The 21,308-nt window shown below is 43.9% G+C and overlaps 7 protein-coding genes across 7 annotated transcripts; 3 read left to right on the top strand and 4 right to left on the bottom strand.

Moving 5' to 3' along the window:
• The first annotated feature begins 364 nt into the window (after positions 1-364).
• Positions 365-3,385, top strand: BYT42DRAFT_582291 (uncharacterized protein). Its single transcript, XM_051569670.1, has 7 exons — positions 365-387; positions 508-841; positions 917-1,954; positions 2,033-2,278; positions 2,367-2,471; positions 2,567-2,944; positions 3,031-3,385. The coding sequence occupies exons 2-7, from the start codon at positions 728-730 to the stop codon at positions 3,166-3,168; spliced, it is 2,019 nt and encodes a 672-aa protein (XP_051419992.1). The 5' UTR covers positions 365-387; positions 508-727; the 3' UTR covers positions 3,169-3,385.
• Positions 3,350-5,903, top strand: BYT42DRAFT_582285 (SPX domain-containing protein). Its single transcript, XM_051569669.1, has 6 exons — positions 3,350-3,685; positions 3,755-4,458; positions 4,522-4,692; positions 4,759-4,910; positions 4,985-5,109; positions 5,183-5,903. Exons 1-6 carry the CDS (start codon positions 3,469-3,471, stop codon positions 5,524-5,526), a joined length of 1,713 nt encoding a protein of 570 aa, XP_051419991.1. The 5' UTR covers positions 3,350-3,468; the 3' UTR covers positions 5,527-5,903.
• Positions 5,669-7,839, bottom strand: BYT42DRAFT_87575 (uncharacterized protein). Its single transcript, XM_051572877.1, has 5 exons — positions 7,766-7,839; positions 7,609-7,706; positions 6,785-7,536; positions 6,422-6,695; positions 5,669-6,347 (listed from the first exon to the last, which is right to left on the bottom strand). Exons 3-5 carry the CDS (start codon positions 7,448-7,450, stop codon positions 5,812-5,814), a joined length of 1,476 nt encoding a protein of 491 aa, XP_051419990.1. The 5' UTR covers positions 7,451-7,536; positions 7,609-7,706; positions 7,766-7,839; the 3' UTR covers positions 5,669-5,811.
• BYT42DRAFT_616960 (uncharacterized protein) lies at positions 7,482-8,345 on the bottom strand (the record flags this gene model as incomplete). The annotated part of the gene is made up of 6 exons (XM_051572126.1): positions 7,482-7,511; positions 7,605-7,706; positions 7,766-7,804; positions 7,882-7,966; positions 8,016-8,164; positions 8,235-8,345. 6 exons carry the CDS (start codon positions 8,343-8,345, stop codon positions 7,482-7,484), a joined length of 516 nt encoding a protein of 171 aa, XP_051419989.1.
• A 159-nt stretch (positions 8,346-8,504) lies between these two features.
• Positions 8,505-10,979, bottom strand: BYT42DRAFT_87434 (uncharacterized protein). The gene is made up of 7 exons (XM_051572876.1): positions 10,743-10,979; positions 10,562-10,620; positions 10,434-10,487; positions 10,216-10,366; positions 9,932-10,140; positions 9,728-9,859; positions 8,505-9,647 (listed from the first exon to the last, which is right to left on the bottom strand). Exons 1-7 carry the CDS (start codon positions 10,839-10,841, stop codon positions 8,702-8,704), a joined length of 1,650 nt encoding a protein of 549 aa, XP_051419988.1. The 5' UTR covers positions 10,842-10,979; the 3' UTR covers positions 8,505-8,701.
• Positions 10,980-13,481: 2,502 nt separating this feature from the next.
• On the top strand, positions 13,482-14,402 carry BYT42DRAFT_623222 (uncharacterized protein; the record flags this gene model as incomplete). The annotated part of the gene is made up of 1 exon (XM_051572390.1): positions 13,482-14,402. A coding segment is annotated over exon 1 (472 nt), but the record flags the coding sequence as incomplete, so codon positions are not given.
• Positions 14,403-17,623: 3,221 nt separating this feature from the next.
• On the bottom strand, positions 17,624-20,821 carry BYT42DRAFT_582274 (uncharacterized protein). The gene is made up of 11 exons (XM_051569668.1): positions 20,217-20,821; positions 19,913-20,140; positions 19,513-19,824; positions 19,299-19,438; positions 19,157-19,227; positions 18,934-19,086; positions 18,724-18,864; positions 18,514-18,662; positions 18,315-18,441; positions 18,032-18,240; positions 17,624-17,955 (listed from the first exon to the last, which is right to left on the bottom strand). Exons 1-11 carry the CDS (start codon positions 20,764-20,766, stop codon positions 17,702-17,704), a joined length of 2,334 nt encoding a protein of 777 aa, XP_051419986.1. The 5' UTR covers positions 20,767-20,821; the 3' UTR covers positions 17,624-17,701.
• Positions 20,822-21,308: the final 487 nt, after the last annotated feature.

Raw genomic sequence — 21,308 nt, 5'->3', positions numbered from 1 at the left:
CGAGTGACTGGCGGGCTTTTTGTAGCTTTCCTTGCTTTTTGTTCCCTTGTTCACACCTGTGTGGGAAGCATGACCGACGCCAGAGCACCGCTTTTGGCGCGCGATCGTATTGAAGATGCCGATCGTCGTTCAGAACGTAGTGAAGATGCGGTGTCTACCACGGATTATGGCAGCGGAGTGTATCGATATCCAGTGTACCTTCAACCGGGTCAATTCACATCGCTGGAAAAGCTCATGTTCTTTGTGAGCTCCATTCTGTTTATTCTCTTGTGCGTTTTTGTGGGCCTTTACGCTCGAAGTAGCTTTGATAACCGGCCGAAGTATCCTGCTCCACCTGTTCACTCTCCCTTGCCAACCCCTTTGCCACCATCCGACAATCAAACAGCGGTAATAAAAATCGACAAAAAATCAATGCAGTAACGGAATACCGCATTTTTTTCCCCTTTTTTCAATGAGAGCGGTTTCAGAGACTTATCAATCTTATTTTTTTATTTTTTTTATCAACAGACCTTTTGCTTGGAACCCCACTGTATTTTGGCTGCCGCCCATATCCTTCAAGTGAGTCTAACTGGTTCCGCTCCTATAATAAATGGTGAACTAAATGCCTTTCTTTTTATGTTCGTACAGGATGTCAATCGAGAATTAGATCCATGCACCGACTTTTACGCCTATACATGTATATCGTGTCACTGAGTACTTTTTACGTTACACGTGTTTTGACTGACCCATGAATTTCATAGGCGATGGATGGATGGAAAATCATTTACTGCCAGATACCATGTCGAAGCTCGACACGCAATGCGCCATCATCGAAAGCAACAAGAAGCGAGCCCATCAAATTCTGGGGTACGATTTCAATACTTTTGAGAAAATGATCATGAAAGAGACCAGCGAGTCCGATTCAGTCGTACAATACCTTCCTCGTCTTGATCGAATCCTGGATGAACAATTATTTACAAAGTTGACCGCATTTTATGGTTCATGCATGAACGAAGACGTGATTGAACGACGCGGTATCCAACCTCTTTACGATCTATTTCACCAAGTGCGTCGTTTCCTTCCGCTCAGTTACTACGCTTCCAATGAACCTTTATTCACGACGTCCGATTCCTCCATGGTGCAAGGCTTGAGTCAAGCCGTCAGTTACCTGGGGCAGCATCACATTTGGGCCCTCTTTGAGATGCAAATCGGTCCGGACCCTGAAATTCCTAGCGTGCCAAGCATTACATTGTGGCAAGGCGAAGTAGGCTTACCTTCGCGTGAATATTATGACGACACCGATGTGTTTTCAACCTATATGCAAGTGGTCACGGAAATTCTGGAAATCGTTTTTAGCAAAGACAACGGTCAATTTGGATGGAAATCGTCCAGTCCCGTGGCCACTGCCCGACGCATTTTGGAATTCGAGAAAAAACTGGCCCAAGTCACCTATCGCTCAGACACGGACAAGATCCAACGATGGACGCTGCAAGAGTTGCATCAAGCCGCGCCCAATCTCAACTGGACATTGTACGTGGAATCCATGTTACCCCATGGCAGTCCGCTGCCCGATCATATCCTTGTACCGGTGCCCCAGTTTGTCAGAGATCTGTCAGATGAAGTTTTACGTGGCACGAATGTCCGAACGCTTCAAATGTACTTGATATGGCGCACCATATGGAAGTACCTCGATACCTTGGGTGAAGAGTTTGTCGCCCCTAAACGCAAATTGGAAGCCAAACTCGGCGGCATCGAATCGCGCGCGAAACCTCCTCGTTGGGAAACTTGTCTGAATCACGTGGATCGGTCATTGGGATTTTTGCTTGGGCGTTATTTCGTGATTGATCAATTGGATCCCGATTCCAAAGAAAGAGCAGACGATGTCATGGTGCGTATCATGAACACCTTTGTTGATCGCTTGGACGACTTGGATTGGTTACAGGATGATGCAACCAAAGCACAGATGGTGAAAAAGGTAAAAAAATTGACTTTTTCAGTTTAAATGCCATAGAAGATGGGAATGAGGGAATTTTTTGATTGACTGAGGTTGCAGTTGCGAGACATGGATCGACAAGTAGGATATCCAATTTCACAACCGGATCTGCGGTCCACCATTTCCGTGGCGGAGTATTATTCGGAAGTGATTATTGATGAAACGGATTTTATGGCCAATGTCATGAGTGCCAATCAATGGAAAGTCAAACGAATGTGGAACCAGTTACGGCATCCTGTGGATCGTGATCTGTGGAAAATGAACCCTCAAAATGTCTATGCAACCTATGACTCCATGCTTAACAAGGTCAGTCGCATAAGCACGAAAATAGATGAGAAAAAAGGTCGTTACATGTGCAAAGAAAAGAGCTAACCATTAGACATAAATGGCATAGGTGGTGTTGCCAGCTGGAGCACTTCAACAGCCATTATTTGATGCGCGAGGTCCTGGCTACTTGAATTACGGAGCTTTGGGTAGCATGATTGGTCATGAATTACTTGTAAGTTATGACCAGTTCATTGGAATTTCATCAGCAGATGGGAGATCTCATTGCATTTCACATGGGGGGGTTGTGTGGTTTGGGGATTTTTTTAGCATGGATTTGATCAAGAAGGACGCCGTTTTGATAGCCGCGGGATTGCTGGACACTGGTGGTCCAATGAGACGATGGCGCGCTTTGACTCACGTGCGACGTGCTTTGTACAACAGTACTCCAAATTTGAAATTCAAGGACCGCATGGCGAGACCTATCAGGTGGACGGAAAGCGCACACTCGCCAATAACTTGGCAGACAATGGTGGAATTCAGTTGGCCTACTCCGCTTGGGAGAAACAAATGAATGAAAGCGATGGAAAGCATGGTGAAAAGGTTTTACTTCCTGGTCTGGGACATTGGACACCAGAGCAGCTATTCTACATTAATTTTGGACGCACACGGTGTCGAAAGAGTACACCAGAGCATGATGTTCGTGAGGTAACAAGAAAATATGGCACATGATCTTTGATGCAAGGTCAAAAACTGACATGAATGACATGATCCTTTTACTGTTTAATTTGTAGTTGCGCACCAAAACCACTTCACCCAATCGGTTCCGGGTCAACGGCCCCTTGATGAATTCACCTCATTTTGCGAAAACGTTTAAATGTGCAGCTGGCACGCCCATGAACCCTCATCATAAATGCATCCTGTGGGCATAATGAAATCAGTTTATTAACTTGCTAATATATACCTTTACATTTCGAATTACTCAAAAGAAGAAAGAACCAGTGATTTTTTAAAAGACGGATGATCGTCGTTTTTTACAGAGCATTTTTTTTTTTCGGGATGTGAGTGTGATTGAAACGCCGCAGAAACGGTTGCCTTTTTTATGAACCATTGTTTCTCATATTTATTTTTACTGCTATTTTTTTTTTTCTCTATTACCCTTTCTTCTTTTTCCTTTTGTATTTATTGTACCTATTTGTTTGCGACCAGGCAATGGTGATTGTGGAGCTGTTATGAAGTTTGGCAAACAACTTGAAACCGAAGCCGAGGATATTCCGACAGAGTGGCGTCCTTACTTGATTCAATACAAGGCATTGAAGAAAACAATTGCCAAGGTAGCAGAAGAGATTGAAAAGCGAGGGCTGTCTGCTTCTGTATTGCATGCAAGCCTTGGAGCCGAGAAAAATGGAAAGGATAACAGTATACCCCGTGTCAAGTACTATTTCACTGGTACGTGTATGTTCATTCTCGAGATTCCCAAGATTTTGGGCAAAGTAAATGACATGATGCATCATTTAGGTGAACCTCCCAATGTGCGTCCTTGCATTCAGTTCAACTATGACTATTCGCAACCGCAAGTCCAACAGTTGTTTGAGCGCCTGATTCATGGGAACAGTTCAACCCGTGGCGGTGACGGTCTGGATGGGACGCTCGAATACCGGCGGAGCTACGACAACAGCGATTTTTTCACGTTACACAGTGGCACGCAAAAGCATGATAATGCCCACACGATGAATGCTTCGCTCCAAATTTCACAGCTACCAATGGTCGACAAAGACGATAGCAAAGATAAGGACGATGGCAAAATGTCACCTGTGAATGAGGAATCAGAGGACAGTAGCAAGACATTCCTCTCAGCAACCACCATGCGAAAAAGACGAAACACCGCGGCTGCGCTCCTTCGCGAACTAATGGATACGAGTTTGGCCGAGAAGCGTGCAGTGGAAGCTTCAGTGGATATTCCATCCGATTTGATGGAGAGTACATCAGCGGGACCTTCATTGGTAATTGATGCTTCCTCAGACAGCGATACGATCGCATCAACCGATGAAACTGTGTCCGTTGCTCCGGAGATCCGAAGTCTGGTGATTGAACTCGAACACGATGATGAATTTTTCCACATGTTGATGACCGAGTTGCAAGAAGCTGCCAAATTACAAAGCGCAACGTCCCAGCAGTTTGAACGCGACGTGATCGATTTTGAAACACGCATGGTCACCCTGGTAAGTCCTCGCACCGAGTAATCGAAAAAGAACAAGGGCTGATCATGGATTCTAATATGCTAGGCCAAACCAGACCAGCGAGACGACATGTATACTTGGCGAGAAATTTTTTGCATCTACATTGATGCGCAAATCTTTCAAGGCCAAGTGGAAGCCGATCGTACCATGCGATCGGTGGAGAAGTCGAAAGCGCAATTGCAATGGTTCATGAATCAAATGCAGGGAAAGAACTTGGTAAAGTATTTTTACATGCTGGTGGACATCTTTTAGGATTGTATGCTTACGTGTTTGCAATGGTAGACTTCCAAACTGAAAAGCAAGCCTTCCCAATCCGCTTTCCAACAGTTCCTTGCACTGAATACCGAATTGATCACCATGAAACATTATCAAATACTCAATCGCACCGCCATGACCAAGATCCTCAAAAAGCACGATAAACGAAGTGGCTTAACGTAAGTTAATATCGATATATGTGTTCATGGATGATCAAAACAATAGAGCTAACAAGGAATGATTTTTCTGATAGTGCCAGCACCACTTTTCCCAGTTTTGTTCGCGCTGACAAGTTCTTTAGTCCTGCAATGGCAAGGATGCTATGTGCCACTATCATTGAAAAAGTAACAGCCATTATACCGCAACCCGACGACTATTGTAAGTGACACCATCGTATCTCACTTGAAGACGCGCGAGAAAAAGAAAGGTCTAATGGTAACTTCATCTGTAGCATGTCCCATCTGCATGGCTGTCGCCTGGCGACCTATTCGATTGGCTTGCAACCACGTGTTTTGCGTGCGATGCCTCATCAAGGCGCAAAGGAAGCATATGGACAGTTGTCCTTTATGCCGATATCCCAATGCGGTCCGTTCGGCGAGCGCCATGAATCTTGACGAGTCGATGCAAAACTTCTTGAAAACGTACTTTCCGAGAGAAATCAAGCAAAAGAAAAAGGATAATGAACGTGAGCAAGCCATTGAAGATATCCAAACCTTCACTGGTCGCGCTTACACGGAGGAACAACTCATGCGCATGAACCGACAACATGAACAAAACAAGTGCCTGATCATGTAAATACATATATACAAACCCATTCATCTTTATTTAATACCTTCAGCGAATTAGATGCATCCTGTAATAAACATAAAAAGTTTTGGATAATTACATCGTCATAAACAATCCTCAGTCATAGTTGACTACTGTATCTATCAGTCATGCCGTGCTGTGACTTGTGTCATTACTACCTTGTGGTTTCTTTTTCTAATTGAGAAAATATTGTACTTTCTGCCAACATTGCTTCTGTTCGGAAGATTTTTCTCGAACATCGCCAGTTGCAACTTGAATTTTCCAAAGATGATTTTAAAATAAATGCTGGATTGTTTGCAAGGATGGTTGCGAGGATGGTCGTAATGCTTGTAGTGATGGTTGTGGATATGGATATGGATATGGATATGAATATGAATATGCATGTGATTTCAGTTGGGGGTGTAAATGGGGATGTGAATGCTGTTGACGGTGATTCAACGGTTGGGGTTGACGCAATGGTTGAGGTTGACGCAAAGGTTGAGGTTGACGCAAAGGTGGAGGTTGACGCAAAGGTGGAGGTTGACGCAAAGGTTGAGGTTGACGCAAAGGCTGACGTTGACGAGGAGGTTGACGAGGAGGTTGACGCCAAGGTTGAGGTTGAGGGATCCCTATTCTAGGATGCGATTCACTTGGTGGACCGGTGTGAGTGACTTTCCGATGGTGCTCCAAGCTAGCTCCAACATAGGCCAAATGCGCAGTTGAAGTGTAGTCTAGGATGGTGCAATCGGTCACTTTGGGCGAGACTGATTCGGGAAGATGAAGCCACAGATAATCGACATAAGTCACGACAAAGAAATCAAGCTGACACCCTGTTTTGATCCATCGTGTATTTAATATGCGCGGGAGCTTCGGCAAAAAGAAGAGCATCGCCTAGCGCACTTACCGCCAAAAGACCAACCGCCATCATCAACACGTACGCAACCATTGTGTCGATGCGATTCACCTCCGGCAATGCCCAAAGGCATACCATCCAATTCCGGGATATAAAGCGTGAGCCCGTTGGGTAAATCATTGGCAGCCACACTCACAAAAGGTACCAAGTTCTGATCTTCTGAACCATGACCAAAGTAAGCGTCCGTTCGGTTCGCTGGACCAATGACATCAAAGGTGCCAGTCTCATCGGACAATCCGAGCAAGTAACCGTTCTTTAATAAGCACTGTAAGGAGAACCGTCCGGTAAAGTATCGTGGTAAAATGGTTAGTATGATTTGCAGAGTATGCCCTGTGAAGTGTTGCAGCTACGTACTGTGCCTTCCATATTACATTTGGATCGCAAATTACGGGGTACCATGGCTAGGGTTTCACCATGCTTGCTTTTAATGGGGACTTTGGTATCTTCGCCTCCCAAAAAGAGGCGTTGCCCATCTTCATCTTCATCCCATTCGTTTTCTTTAGGAATCCAGTATTGCGAAAACTTGGCACTCGGCCCTTTTCCTTGATAACACTCTGGGACTTTGAAGTACTGCTTCAACGTATTTTCCAGATTACTTGTGGGTGTCGCGGTGGGGGTGAATATGGTCCGTGTTGCCGTGACGCCACGCAGCCGATCAAGGATTGACGACCACACTTTCGCAGAAACGGAAGGTTTATGAACCCATCCATACCCAGTGACACGATGCGCGTGTGATACCGAAGGACGCACCGTCGTGTAAGCATCAATTCTAGGCAAGCACAGGAACACAATAATGGCAGTCTGTAAAAACGGAGCGCGCAAGAAATAGAACATGGGGAATGACAAAGGTATATTTCTTTTTTTCTCTTGAGATAAAATGATAATAGATATGTATATATAAAAAAAAGAGGCTGATTTGGACCCACCCAAAGCAAAAAGAGAGAACGATAAAAAGAGAAAAAAAGGGTTGAATGTCCAACAACACAGCAAGTGACGGAAAGGAATGAGCGCTATTTTCATGATCGGTGATGCATTCCTTGAAGGTTACATCTTAAATGTAATGATATTGATCTTGCGGTTGCTGAGAAACCCAAAGCAAAGCCGTACTACACGATCCTCCAACCCCGTCAGTATGGGTTTATCCCTTACTTTTCCATATGTATCTGAAATATACCGACCTCATCATGATGAGAGTGCATTGGATGACCTCCATAATCCCCAAATAATAATCCAAAGGCGTCAGATCATGAATAGTATACTTGACTATTAAAACGGTCTAATGCAACAGTCAGACATTCAACCAAGGCTTAATAACCAACCCAAGATGCTACTCACCACTGAACCTGCCACACCACCACCAAGCATAGCAAATCCCTAAAAATGACGTTATAGGTGAGTTTCTTCATCAAGACCGCCCCAGGATGCGTGAACGAAGTGAAGCCTATTCATACCAGGAATAAAATCAAGCGAGCTCGCCAAGGAATACGACCATCAAATTCGTCGCCGTTGAGAGCTTCTTTATCAATGAGATTGATACTGATGAAACAAATAAGGTTAGAGCTTTGAATTTTCCTGTTAACAGTACGAGCCGTTGTCATTGTTAACTTGCGTGATCATGCCAAGTATGGCGACTATGCCAGGCGCCCAATCTTCAAAGCCCGGTGGGATAACACGGTTGGGTAAAGTGGATGAGAATAATAGTCCGTCTACAAACATCCAGCAAGACAGTGCAAACTATGATTGGAATGCAGAGAGTTCGCCAGTCTATTTCCAATGGATCGGCTCTATTGCCAAGGACACTTACAAGCATGCCAGCCGTGTAAACGCCGATTTCTCTTCCTTTGCCTCCCAAAGTGAAGCATTGTCTTCCGGTGCAAATGAAAATACGTTGTGAGTCGTCCATTTCCGATCCCATGACCCTTGCTGTGGTCAACAGTCAGCAAGAAAGAGGAAAGAGTGGAAATTTTTACTTCTGCTTTGCGCGCGGGCAGGAGATGGCCATTTACAGTAAAGAATTCGTGGGACAAAAAAGGTTGCTGTCAACAATAAACCAGACAACGAACTTTGTCGTCATGAATTGCTTGTTGGAAAAAAGGATAATATACTCTCAGAATCTTCGGTATCATACCATGCATCATCTCAAGCTATTACTTTCAATAAATCCATGCTTTGATGAAAGTGAACTCATCTTTGTTTCTTTCTCTTTTTTTTTCTTGTTTTCCGAGAGTAGCGAAATTACTTTTTTTTTTTTATCTAATGGGAAGAGGGGATCTAGATCTGTGCAAAGCCGAAGCGAGAATGTTTGCGCATGGGTGAGTCAAAGAGATTACCCGTCGAGCGAAGAATTTGATGCGCAAATGGGTTGAAAGTACCGGTGTATGTAGGTGTTGGGGTTGCATTCGTGAGGAACTCCAACGGCGACATGGACAGAGGTTCAATCGTATCAGGTGTGACCGGCGTATCTTCATCCGATGATCCCGTTGTATCATGCAGTGCAGAAACGCCCACTGGCGCTTCCTCGGGTTCTTCCAACGACGGTAGACACAATAACTCATCAAATGCATCACCCAGTACAAAGTTCACCAAAGCGTCATGATAACGTGGACGTCTCATTGCCGAAACAGAACCTGATTCCTCTTCACCAGCTGTTTCCTCCTCAGCCTCACTGACGGATGGTGATCGTCTGGATTTAACGTCGGCATCGCTCTTCTCTGTTGATGTAATGGAATCCAGATCAGAAAGACCCAGTTTACGTTGCTCCTTTCGCTTCTTCTTTTCCGATTTTCGTTTTGTCACAGAGACCTGCTGCTGTGGCTTTTGAGACGCTGCCACCGCCACCGACAAGGGTGGACCGAAATTATCAGGCGTCAGTGCTCTCTCCGGTAGGACTCCCGATTTTAGTACAGGTGTCGATGGGGTGCTTCCCAGTTTCGCCCATGACGCGGTCGCCGGTAAAGCCGATCGATCCTCTTCGGTACTGGTACTCTCGGAGTGAACAGCAGGAGAAGAGGGTTTTGATCCCGAATCCTGTCGTATGGGAGTCTTGTAGGAAATCGTCGCTACCGATTCGAGGGTGGCCGGTTTACGATGAGAAGCGGATACAGGCGGGAAATCGGAACTGGACATGGAGGAAGGAGGAGGAGGTGGAGGAGGATGGGAATGTTGCGACTGTCGACTCTCGGCATCAGTCGACATTTGATCTCGCATACGGTGTTTGCTATTATTTTGAAATTATCAAATATGAGAATCCCGTCCACGCTGTAAGGGGAGATGAAGCTTTTCTAATCAATGGCCTACCCTGTAGCGAGTTCTTCTTTCGAAATCGTGTCTGCCTCTTCCCCTGGTTCATGCAGATACAAGCACGATGGATTTGGACATGTCATGTTACGTAAATAATACGTACAGTATTTGGTAGTACCGTAAGAAGCTCTGATCCAACACAAAAAGGAATTACAGTGAGCGATTCTAGGTCTTGATTTGGACTTTGAACTCCCAACTTACCTGAGAATTCGCCCCGCCATGATACTCCCATCTACTGCATGAATGGTTTTCGCTGCATCTTCCTTCCTTACATAAGTGACATAGACAGCCGCACTCGGTTGCATAGAAGTTGAACCGCTGGCATGCGATGTCGGTGCTACGGGCCGTTTGTTGATGACCACTTTGGCAATCTTGCCAAATTGACCAAAGAAATCTTGCGATCGAATGGTCTAACAAATGAATGTAATAACAATGAATAAACTTGTTTCCCCCCATTTTCACGGTTTAATCAGCAAGTGGTTTACCTCTTCTGTCGCCAATTTCGGATGCAGGCCAATCACATACACGAGATTCTTTTGAACCACCCGCATATTGGCTAAATGGCGACGATTGACGGCTTCCATGTCTTTTTGCTGTCGCTCCTTTTCCTTTTTCTCTCGTTTAATGCGTGAAATTCTATTTGCATTAAGGTTAGACAAAAACACTCATCGACTTGGCACTCTTGAATGGCAACGCGACTTACTCTTCAGCACCAATAGGCTCAAATTCAACCATGTCGTCAGAGTATTCACGTCGACTAGAGGCATTGATGATATTAGTATACAGATCAAACTTCAGTAAGCGCTCTTCATTGTATTATTATAATCGTACCAGGCAGGACATCGTCCGTTGAGATTCTCTCTGATATGATGCCAACAGAAGCGACAGATCTACAAGAAAATAGCATATGAGAATCGATATTATTTCAAGGCGAACCAAGGCGTTACTGCATTTGTCCATGATGCTGCGACCGCATAATGGCGGTTGGGGTCTCTTGGGTTATTGAGCTTACCTGATAGCCACAAGTGCATGGCCGGAAATTCCTGTCAGCAATGTCGAGTTCTTCCATGCACAATGGACAGTCGTAATCTTCTTCGTCAGAATCGAACATGATGGTAGTAATAATACGGTAAATGTATAATACAGATAAACAACAACAAAGTTGCCAATGAAGATGGCTTTAGCTTTTTGTGGAAGCGGGATGAAGGTCAAAGAAACCAGAACAATGTGTTGTGAACCCAAAAAAAACATCAACGAGGCCGTCCTTTTCAATCTCCGCCTTCATTTCATTCATAACTGCCAGGCTTTTGATCCTTTATCGTTATGTCTGTGATTCCCTCCAAGCCAATGAATCTCCACATTCTATCGCAAAACCCACCTTTGGCTCCTAAATCTCTGAAGCTGTTTTATATATATAAATATTTTACAGAAATGTAGCCATATGGCCGACACAAAAAATTTCAAATCTGTCATAAATATTCGAAGCACAAAGAATGGGCCACTCAGGCTCCTTCATAAGTGCAGATCTAGCAAGCCAACGTATGGATACGAACAAGCGCATTATAACATTCCCAAATATGGTATACAAAGAATCTGACAGTATGTATTATATAATGATGTAGCATACCCTGCTGTTCAGTTATTGACACTGATCAACGCGATAGAAGATGACCAAAAGTGGTCCCTTCCTCTATGTATCTATACATATATTAAGTGTCCGGCATACAAGAGATGGGTGGTTTGACTTGGCTAATAACCCAGTTGAGGTTGATGACATTGTTTTACGGGTAATGAGACATCCCTGAAGTTGGGCTGCATATGGCTTTAATAAACCACACCATCGTTATTCTATTTCAAATCGTCATTTACAATGGAAATTCAGTACTCCGTTTTGTCAATACACATCCAATTCTATCTTGGTTCTGCCGAAGAGATCTCATCAAATAGTGAGAACGATCATTCTTTGCCACCAAATGATCCAATAAATATCATTGATTTCAATCCACTTTGCCGAATCCTTTGCACAGTCGATTAATTGTTCATGCAAGAGGCGACTGACAAAAATGGTTCGAGAACAGTGGAATATGGTTCTCCAAGAGATAAAATCAGCCGTTCTCTGTATGATACCTTGATCTCAGTCATTATCAGCGCTTGTGGGCCTTGTGTGATTACGATAGTCTACTACTGTTTATTGAAAACGGGCGTGTTAATTTTTACCGGGACATGTCATAAAATACGCAACTTGCCCACTATTGCCAGAACAGCAATAAATTTTTTATTTTACAAACGGTTACCTCTTGCTGCATCATTTTTCGTCAAGCTGACGATTTTTGATTGATCATGCGGTGGGCTGTCTTTCAATATTTTTGCTCCTATTCTCTCGTCAACGGAGCTGTCTCGCTACTCCATGTCCCCTATCGGTGTTGGCAGCCAAAAAACACTTTTACTTCTTTGCGCTAGACATCTTCAAAAATGGTTCTCTGATCTTGGTATATTGGCCTACGTTTCATTCTTCCTGGTCCTTATTGCTGTTGACCAGAGATTCTCTCCAAGCTCAAGCGGTATCGACTGCACAAGTTATCCCTACGTCGGCGGCAACTGAACGCCAAGGTTCCATCCATTTCTAGTAAATCAACTGCTCTTTGCCTTACTGTCGGTCGATTTCCTACTGGGTCTCTTTCTACCTCTTATGACTGCGCAGCTACTATTTGGCGAGGTCATAATGAATCGTGTCATGATTATGATGTCATCTTATTGTATATCTGTGGTATGTCGTGGCTTTCTTGGCAGCGCAACTCTGGCTTTGTTTTTGATTATACTAACTTATACTCAATTCTTATCGCACCATACACATGGCTTGAAATTTTGAAGCAACCAGTGAAAAATCAGATTGACAAAAAGATTGGGAAAAACCGCAAGTCAAATTTGTGGTCAGACGGACGAAAATGAAAAACCAGCGAGTCAGTATGGCAGTAAAAGCAAAATGTGAAAGCAGTCGGCTTATCTGTAAACCTCAACAGGTCTTTTTCTCTACTTTGACTAGCGCTGAATAGTCGCGCGTAATCCGTCCTGGCTCACTTGGTTGGTTATTCCGGGCGCGTCGGAACCGTGGATGGTTGGCGTTGAAACTACCAACCTTGGGTTTTCAATGCCCAATTTGCGATGCCAAACCTCTGCGATCCTCTCGAACGTTCCAGTCCCATGTAAAAACAGATGGATAGCAATGGCGTACAGCAGGAAGTGAGAACAAGTTAAGGATGGCTCCCTAAGCCCGGATGATAACGAGTTACAGTCAGTTGACGAAGCTCATGTTCGGACGAACCGCGCGCCATCTGATATTGAGGCGAGGCACATACCACCGCAACGCCTATCAATCAAAGATAATCTGCTGACGGCCATCGAAAAATGCCCGCTTATACGGAAGCAGTCCTAGCAGCAAGTGATTGCATGGTTGCTGATACCAAGACTCAGCAGGACAAGGTGATGCTTGCTCAGGTCGGCGGATGGACACAGATTTTCCTGCAAGCTCGTCAACTGCCTCGGTGATGACCCAAGAACTCGCTCCTCCGGGAAAATGGCAGCACCCCATTCCTGATCCTTTTTTTACCGTCTGTTTCCAATATTGAGACAGATGGTGATTCTCTGATTGAGCACATCAAGACCTCGAGGTACCGAATTTATCAATTAAGAAATGACATATCGCGTTTATTCACTTTACTAACTTTATCTATTTAGCCATGCTTCAGATGCGCTGTCAAAAACTCGTCACATTGAGTTAAATGATTACCACAGCAAGATACTGAACCGAGATTGGATTCAGTATCCGCAGCTGAGATATTGTTGTTCTCAGCTCTTAGCTGGCGTCATCCTCGTACAAGGCCAAACATCCATATTAATAAATACTGTCGAACCGTGCGCCCGCGATTCGCTAATAGATGCTCACTATGAACGAAGAGCATCTGGGTTATCAAGCTCGTAACCAACTACAGCGGGACAATACGGATATATATCAGTCTGCCTGCTGCCGAGTAACGATGGCCAAAAACTAATTATTGGCAGTAGAACTTGCAATGTTCTGGTAACAGCAAGCATCCGTCTGGATACCAGATCAGTCAATCTCGGGCCTGCAACGAACATTTTATTCTAACATCTGCCACTCGCATTTTCCTGGATTGTGAAGCTATTGACCGGGTCAAGGCCATGCTCGCCGATCCCAATACAAATCAAGCTCAAGAAATGTTGGCACTTTATCAATTGAAACAGGTGCGTAGCAAATTCGACCATTTATCCACGTACACCATGTGCAGTGCATCGTCAAACCTCGCATCGCGTCTGGAGATGCAACCAACCACAATCTGGACGCTTTCAGACCAATCCAATGGTCCAGCAACAATGTCACAAGTAAAAGTAGCATCTCTGTTATTCCGTGCCATTGCCATTCAAGTGATTCATTATGGGCGCGACGCACATCTCACACGTAGCGAATTCAAGGAAATCGCATCTTTTGCGGAGAAGTCAGCTGTATCGGTAATCATCAACAATATTGAAAGCTTGTTTTCAAATGATCCTCTCAACAGAATCATTGGTAATACGTTATTAAATAGTCAATTGGTAGATCTGGCGGCTATCGTTGCTAAGAATAAGAATGATTATGATGGCAAGGAATATCAGATATTGTTAGTATTATTTACAATAAATAAATTTATTTGATGGAGCATTTAGTACAGTTAACAAGCCGTACATCCGCTGTGCAATGGATGCCATCTGCCACCGGAGGCCGCCCCCTTACATTGAGCGACTTTCGTCAGACAAAAAGCCTAACGCATACACGGCATAACCTGGGCGAGAACTCTTGACGGAACTTCGGTATATTAATGACAACCTTATGGCATACGTTGCAACGTGATTTGTTTCTGAACACGCGCAGGGCAGCACTGGTTCCCCCCCTCAGTTCCATCCCGCCCAGGCTATGATAGATCTAGAAAGATGTGTGGGTGCATGTGTTGATGATACCCGAACCTCTTCTGTAACCCGCTCGGATAAAATGGACCCTTTCTGGTCGAGCATGAGTAACAGGGAAGAACGCCAGAAGATTCGAGAATTTTGGTTACAGCTCGGCGAGGATGAACGACGATCCCTTGTCAAAGTGGAAAAAGAAGCCGTACTACGGAAAATGAAAGAACAACAAAAGCACAGTAGCAACTGTTCTGTTTGCGGCAAGAAAAGGTACCATAAAACAAATATATAATATATAAGCACTATGGAATCATTGGTAATTGTTTTCTCTCGTAAATTGAATGATATGGATTAATCATGGATGACTAAGTGATATGATGGAGTGGTATCATACGGATGAGAGGTAGGGATGGTATAATGATATGTACAAATACGACAACCTCTTGTATTAGTGGCGAGGTCCAACTCTTCATCGTCAGAGATCGTCAACCACGTCGTCGTGAAAATCTCACGGAAATCTCGCCCTTCTTCATTGTCGCTACGAAGGAGACGGGCGATGGTTGGAGGTGTAGGCTCCAAAGGCGGAAGCATAATGGAACCTTGAGCACAGCAGACCTGGAACTGTGGATTAGCGATGGATCCAGACATACGTTCTTTGAGCCACATGTGTGCCTGGCAGAAATTGCACTCGCCATCCATGCGTCCCAAGGTATGTCTCTCTGGAAGTTCCCACTCGTTATTTCGGCCACTGTTGAGCGTTCCTGATTGTTCACTTGACAGCGTCCAAACCCCTGTTGATCGGCCCGATCTTTGTGCGCGAGTCTTCAATATGAAGCGTAAAGCTCTGATGGCCAATCTTGCTGGATTCAACGGGCAAGCGAAATGGTTGGAACGCTGGTGACCCAGTTGTTGGCAAGCTCTGCAACGGACTTCGCTTGGTCCTCGGATTGTAGTAATTCTACTTTGTTAGGCACGTCGGGGGTTGTTGGGGCAGTTGCGGTTGGTGGAGCGAGCATGTCCTGGCAAACTGCAAGAAGCACAGTAAACGTTTGAAGATGACATTGAATTAGTTTTACAGAGGAAGAATAAGAAAGAAGAAAGGAACAGGCCTGGATAATGCAAAGCAACACGATCTCTTGCATCCGTGTATGTATCACGGTCTATCTATTCACAAAAAGACGCGCGCATCGCTTCACTTCATAGTTATCCATTGATAAAAGAGGGTGGACTCATCGCATGAAATAGCTGCATGAAGTAGGTCTCAGATAATGTTAGAGAGAGATCTTTATTCTCAAGTGTTCATATATCGGCTGATGGAATACACAGGTGCACATAACTTTGGTACAGACGTAATGCATGGCTAGTTAAACTATATTTCAACTCTATTATACACTTTATTGAAAATAGAAGTCATCGTCATGAAGATGGCCTCTTCTTTTTGATGAACAAAGTCGTCAGTTTCAGCGCATTTTCCCTCCAGGATTACGCAGGCATTGTATAAGGCCAAAGTAATATGAGAAGTTCCACCCACTCCTACCAATAAAGGACCAAGTCATGATTTTTGCTTCCTTGCAACTTATTTCATTATTATTTCTTCAGTTCCCGAGAAAAATGAACTGAAAGATGAAAAAGACTTTAGGGAAGTCAACAAATTTATCGGGATTACAAAAGAAATTTTGCCAGCGTTTAGTACAGGGTGGGAAAAAGGGTGGTATTTGTGGACTGCCTTTTGTACCGAGCGCTGAGGTTTTTTTTTCATGGTGATATGTTTGAGCGGTGAGGTTTTTGGTGGTAGTATATTTGAGGATTTCCTGTGTCATGTTGAGGGGCGAGCTTGTGGGTCCTATCACAGTAGCGGAGTTCACTGGGGTCACATTGACGGGCGAGCTTTTGGGCGAAGCGAAACGTAATTTGTTGCTGATAATTATGCGTTCAAAGGCTGATAGTTTATTCAACCGCAAACCATTAGCAATCCGGCGCGTGCTCTACACGTTCGACAACCGCTGGATGGACCGCGTGGTCCGTCCTGGCCTACTTGATTATTGGTTATTCCGGGCAACGAAGGCATGTACAATGTGATGTTTACAGGTGTGGTGTTTGTGATAAAAATCAATGTAAAATGGAGAAAACCTGGAATCTATTGCGACTCTGATTTATTGAGAAAACGAGAGAAGGGAAAAAAGGCCCCAACCAATTCTTCATTCTATGTCTGCTTATTTAGTTTATCATGAATCGTTACTTGAATTGATGGTATCATTTATCCTGAATATATTGCCATTGACTGTGCTGTGGACGAATAGCAAGAGAACACAGTTGTTGTCCTTGTGACTTTTGGTTGACAACGAGACGGTGAATTTGTGAATGTGGATAGCATAATTACTTTACGGCACGAATTGGTATATATATGTCAAAGGTCGGTTCCTGAATAAAGATGGTGATGAAGGTTGATCTTCACTGATTAGGATTGAGTGTGGTACAACTCGGTATATTTGAACTGTGACCGTTGCGAGGATATTGATCTAGTATGAGATTTGTCCGTGGATATATATCTAATGCGATGAAAGAGGAATGGATGTACGTGGAATACAGTATTTATTATACCGAACACGACAGCAGGTATGCCAACTGCATCCAACGTTTGCTATACTGTCATACTGACTTGCTCTTTTTCCATTTTTTGCCGGTCTGACCACTTACTTGACTTTGATTGTCATTGACCTTTTTTATGACTTCAAGTTGAACACCCTAAACTGTAGCACCACAAATGACAAAGAAACCAATTAGCGCCATTACGAATATTTTTAATCTGGCTGTGGGCGTAGCTTACAAACGAGACAATGATTGTTTAGTCTCCCGTCATAATTACTGTATAGGATCACAAAATACGCCTCCTATTACTTAAGTTGGACAGTTCACATTTAGGAATACGTTGAGATGCTTCAAAAACCAGAAAATTTTTTACAATTGTCGAGAGTACTATACATAAACAAGCTGCATTGTTTCCTTTTTTTTTCATCACGCGTCTATTTCTATGGAAGAGTTGGACGTTTTCTTCTTTTTTTTCTTCTTCTTTTTGATTTTCGGTGGATCGGCTGTCAGACTTTCTCCCCACATAAGATCGGCGGGGAACTCATTGGAAGAAACAGAACTGGGAGACGAAGGCCGGGACGATTCATATCCATTCGTTAATGAATTCCTTCGCGATTGATACACGGGTGTTTCGGTTCCTGTGCCTTTAGACGTTTCGTCAAATCCAAGGCAGTATGCATCTGTTGCAAAACATAAAATATAAACATCAATGATCCATTCATCTTTCGTGGCAATAAGAAAGACTTGAAGGCTTACAATCACTTCCGAGGTCAATGCCATTTGTGCTCGTATTGTCATTGGCTCCTTGATTTTCTGTACTTTCACCCATCAATGGTAAAGTGGCAGAATACGGGGAGAAAACGGCAGATCGAATTGGGGGACTGGGTCCTACATAGGGTGGTGGACGAGGACAAGATGCAATGTTCCATTTATATATATCACAGGTCTGAGCAAGGGTATCCATCCTGCCACATTCATCAAAATATATCTGTCAGCGAACCTAACGAAGATTACATGCCACTGCATAATAATAACCTACCTCAGCGTACTCGTGAATGTAATGAATCGCCGGTGGGATGCAACAAATCGATGAATTGTCGATTGACGGTCTGCATCGATCTTCAACCTCAGATGGTTTAACATCAGGAGAATAAATCCACGTGCGTCTAATACCACCTCGTATAAGTAAAAAAAAAAAGGGAGAATCATCATCATGCAGATCAAAACGCCTCATTTACCTGTGACGGTAGATTTGTCTTCGTATGTGTCAATCATGCGTTTGATCAGTTTTTGCTTTTGTATCAGTAGCTGCAACGTCGGCGCGTGGTCAATGGTGATTAGAAGGTAAAAGAAGCGGTAAAATAACGTGTGATAAATATTGCTGGTACTACGAGAACGAGGTGTGAATACTGTGTTTGCGAAATCACATGTAGGATGAAAATACGTACGATTTTTCGAAGAATGAATTGACCAATATTTTCCAGAAACCAGTTGGGATATCATTCAACACCGCAACCTGATCTGGAGCATTGGACAAGGTTTGATAAACAATTTCCAGCAGCTCCATATCAGCCAAAGTAAGCGGACATCTAGAGGGTCAGCATGAGTGTCCCTTTCCTTCTTTATCCTCCAATGGTAAACACCCCCCCGGCACATACCCTTTGGTTGAAACAGATTGTCGATCATTGATCAACAAGCTACAAAAGTCGGGAATATTTGGAGATAACAGCTCTTGGAATACCAAAGCAATCTCATACAACGGTCCTTGCACTGACTGACCCATCGTTGACGATCGTGTGGTCAACGTGCCGCTAATAGAACGGTCCCATTTAGAAAAAACGGTGCGTTCTGATGCCTTTTGACTAATCCCACGTGTTTTACCTTTTCACAAAAGCCTTGATCACGGAAACTGTGAGTTCTCGTTCCTTGGTGGGCTTTTGTTTTACCACCAGCTGCACACAAATGACCGAGTTGTCAGCAAAACCCCGAGTTCTAAACACTATGACCACCTTAATATCCTTACATCGACCATGCACTTTACGAGATCGGGGCCACGATGGGTGTCGAAACAAGCAAATAATACATCGCCATTATCCATCAAAGAACACTCTTCTATGCATCTTAAAAGGAATTCCTGCAGAGATTCCGTAAAAAGAGGATCATCTACGATCACAGCGATGCTCATTAGAAGGATATCTCATCATGAAAAGACACACGCGAGCCCTGAGGTTTTTTACCTGATAATTTCAGTGCGTCGAGTAATCGGCCCATGAAACCGATCTGCTGCAATCGTTGATGGCTCGCTTCACGTTTCTTGCGCGTCTCTGAATTATTGCTTCGTATAAACAGCAAACTTAACATGGCATCGACAATCGTGGTTTGCGTAACGTAGGGCAACATATAATCAAAAAATCGAATGGCGTCGTTTTTAAAGATGACAAACTCGAGCATGTCGCATGGATGGCGATGCAGCAAATGCTGGAAAATTTTGCTGAAATGATTCAAGTTGGCATTGGAGGAAGGTAGAAAGGCGTCGAATAGGTGATTGGCTAATCCATTAGCAAAAAATGATAAATGATAAGCAGGTCATACTAGATTGGGTTGGGGGATGAATGAGAGTAGAGTAGAGTAGCATACCGATCACGTCAAATCGAGATTCTTGGATCCAATGGTGGTTCGACGACGAACCACACAGCAACTCCATACCATGATAGGAGCGTTTCATTGCTTTCAAATCCTTTGTCTCTCGTTCATGTCTGGCATAACGCAATTTGTCTTGGAATGAACTTGATTGAAATTGTTCACGAGTCATTGTATTTTCCTCGTCCAACCGAGTGATATGTGACATGAAAATATCCATCATTCCTACACCACATGACAATCCATCCGGGAAAAAAATAAGCAAGATAGCAACAGCCAGTCCCCATATCGAACCGTTTACCTTCGAGTAGCAGAACGCCTACAATTTTGATATCCAATCGAGGAGACGAAAATTGCAGTAATTTCCTTATGAGTGTTTCTGAGGTGGACTTGAGTTCGGCATCCGTCGAAGTCGATGCAGGTGTGGAGCTTGTTTCGGGGGACACTGGTTTGGGACTGGAGAGAGTATTGACATCAATACGTTCTGCCATTTGCGCACTGTCGACCAGTTGAACAGTCTCTCTTGGTATTGGTGCAGCCGTGGAAGGACCAGCGGTCGCCGACTCCCCAGCTGCGACACCGTCAGTGAGTTCCTCACTGTCCTTTAGCGTTATTGCTGTTATAACTTTAGTCTCTTGGTCTGTCTCGAACTGTTCGGTTTTCTCGGTGTTCTCGGTCGGTTGGGTGTGTAGTTCTTGCTGAGCGGTTTGTCGATCGTTTGGGGTCGCTTGGACAGGGTGTGCAGCGGACGGGTGATACTCTGAATTCTGTGGATCGAATGAAGACTCTACTGCTTCACAGGGTTCAGAGTGATCCGGTTCGTCGGTCTCTTCATTGCTCAACCACTTCATTAAAGAAGGACGTTGTTTATTGAAGAAAGAGCATGGAAAGCTGGATGGGTCACACCATCTTTTTTGTCTCCAAAAAGCAGTCGCCTCATGGATTTTCTTGCAAAAAAGAAAAATCTGACTTTTAATTTGGCAACTCTCTTATGGCGGTTTTTTTTTTGGAGAAAAACATCTCATACGTTGAAGCCGTCCGTCAGAAAGCAATAGCTTGGGTTGACGTGGCGTATAGCAAAAAGCTATTCCGTATCAGCATTCATAAAAATCAGCCAATTTTTCTCTTACCAGCAAGGCCAAAATCTACAAAGTCTCAACAAGCAACACACAAAGATATGCAACATCTGCATAAAAATACGGCACTCAAAACAATAGCAGCAGCAGCAGTTAAGATTTAAGATTGTAAAACGTGCGAATGATATTAGGAGAAAAGCAAATAAAGCTAAAAAGTAGAAAACAAATGAAGGAAAACTATGCAAGCATCGAGAAAGGGGGAGGGGGGCGGGAAAGGAAGAATGGTAACTGGACTAGACTACACAGATTCTGCTTGT

The sequence above is a fragment of the Radiomyces spectabilis genome (genome assembly GCF_025331425.1).
Source record: "Radiomyces spectabilis strain NRRL 2753 chromosome Unknown BYT42scaffold_12, whole genome shotgun sequence".
Taxonomy (NCBI): domain Eukaryota; kingdom Fungi; phylum Mucoromycota; class Mucoromycetes; order Mucorales; family Radiomycetaceae; genus Radiomyces; species Radiomyces spectabilis.
This window is presented reverse-complemented; position numbering and strand designations above follow the sequence as displayed.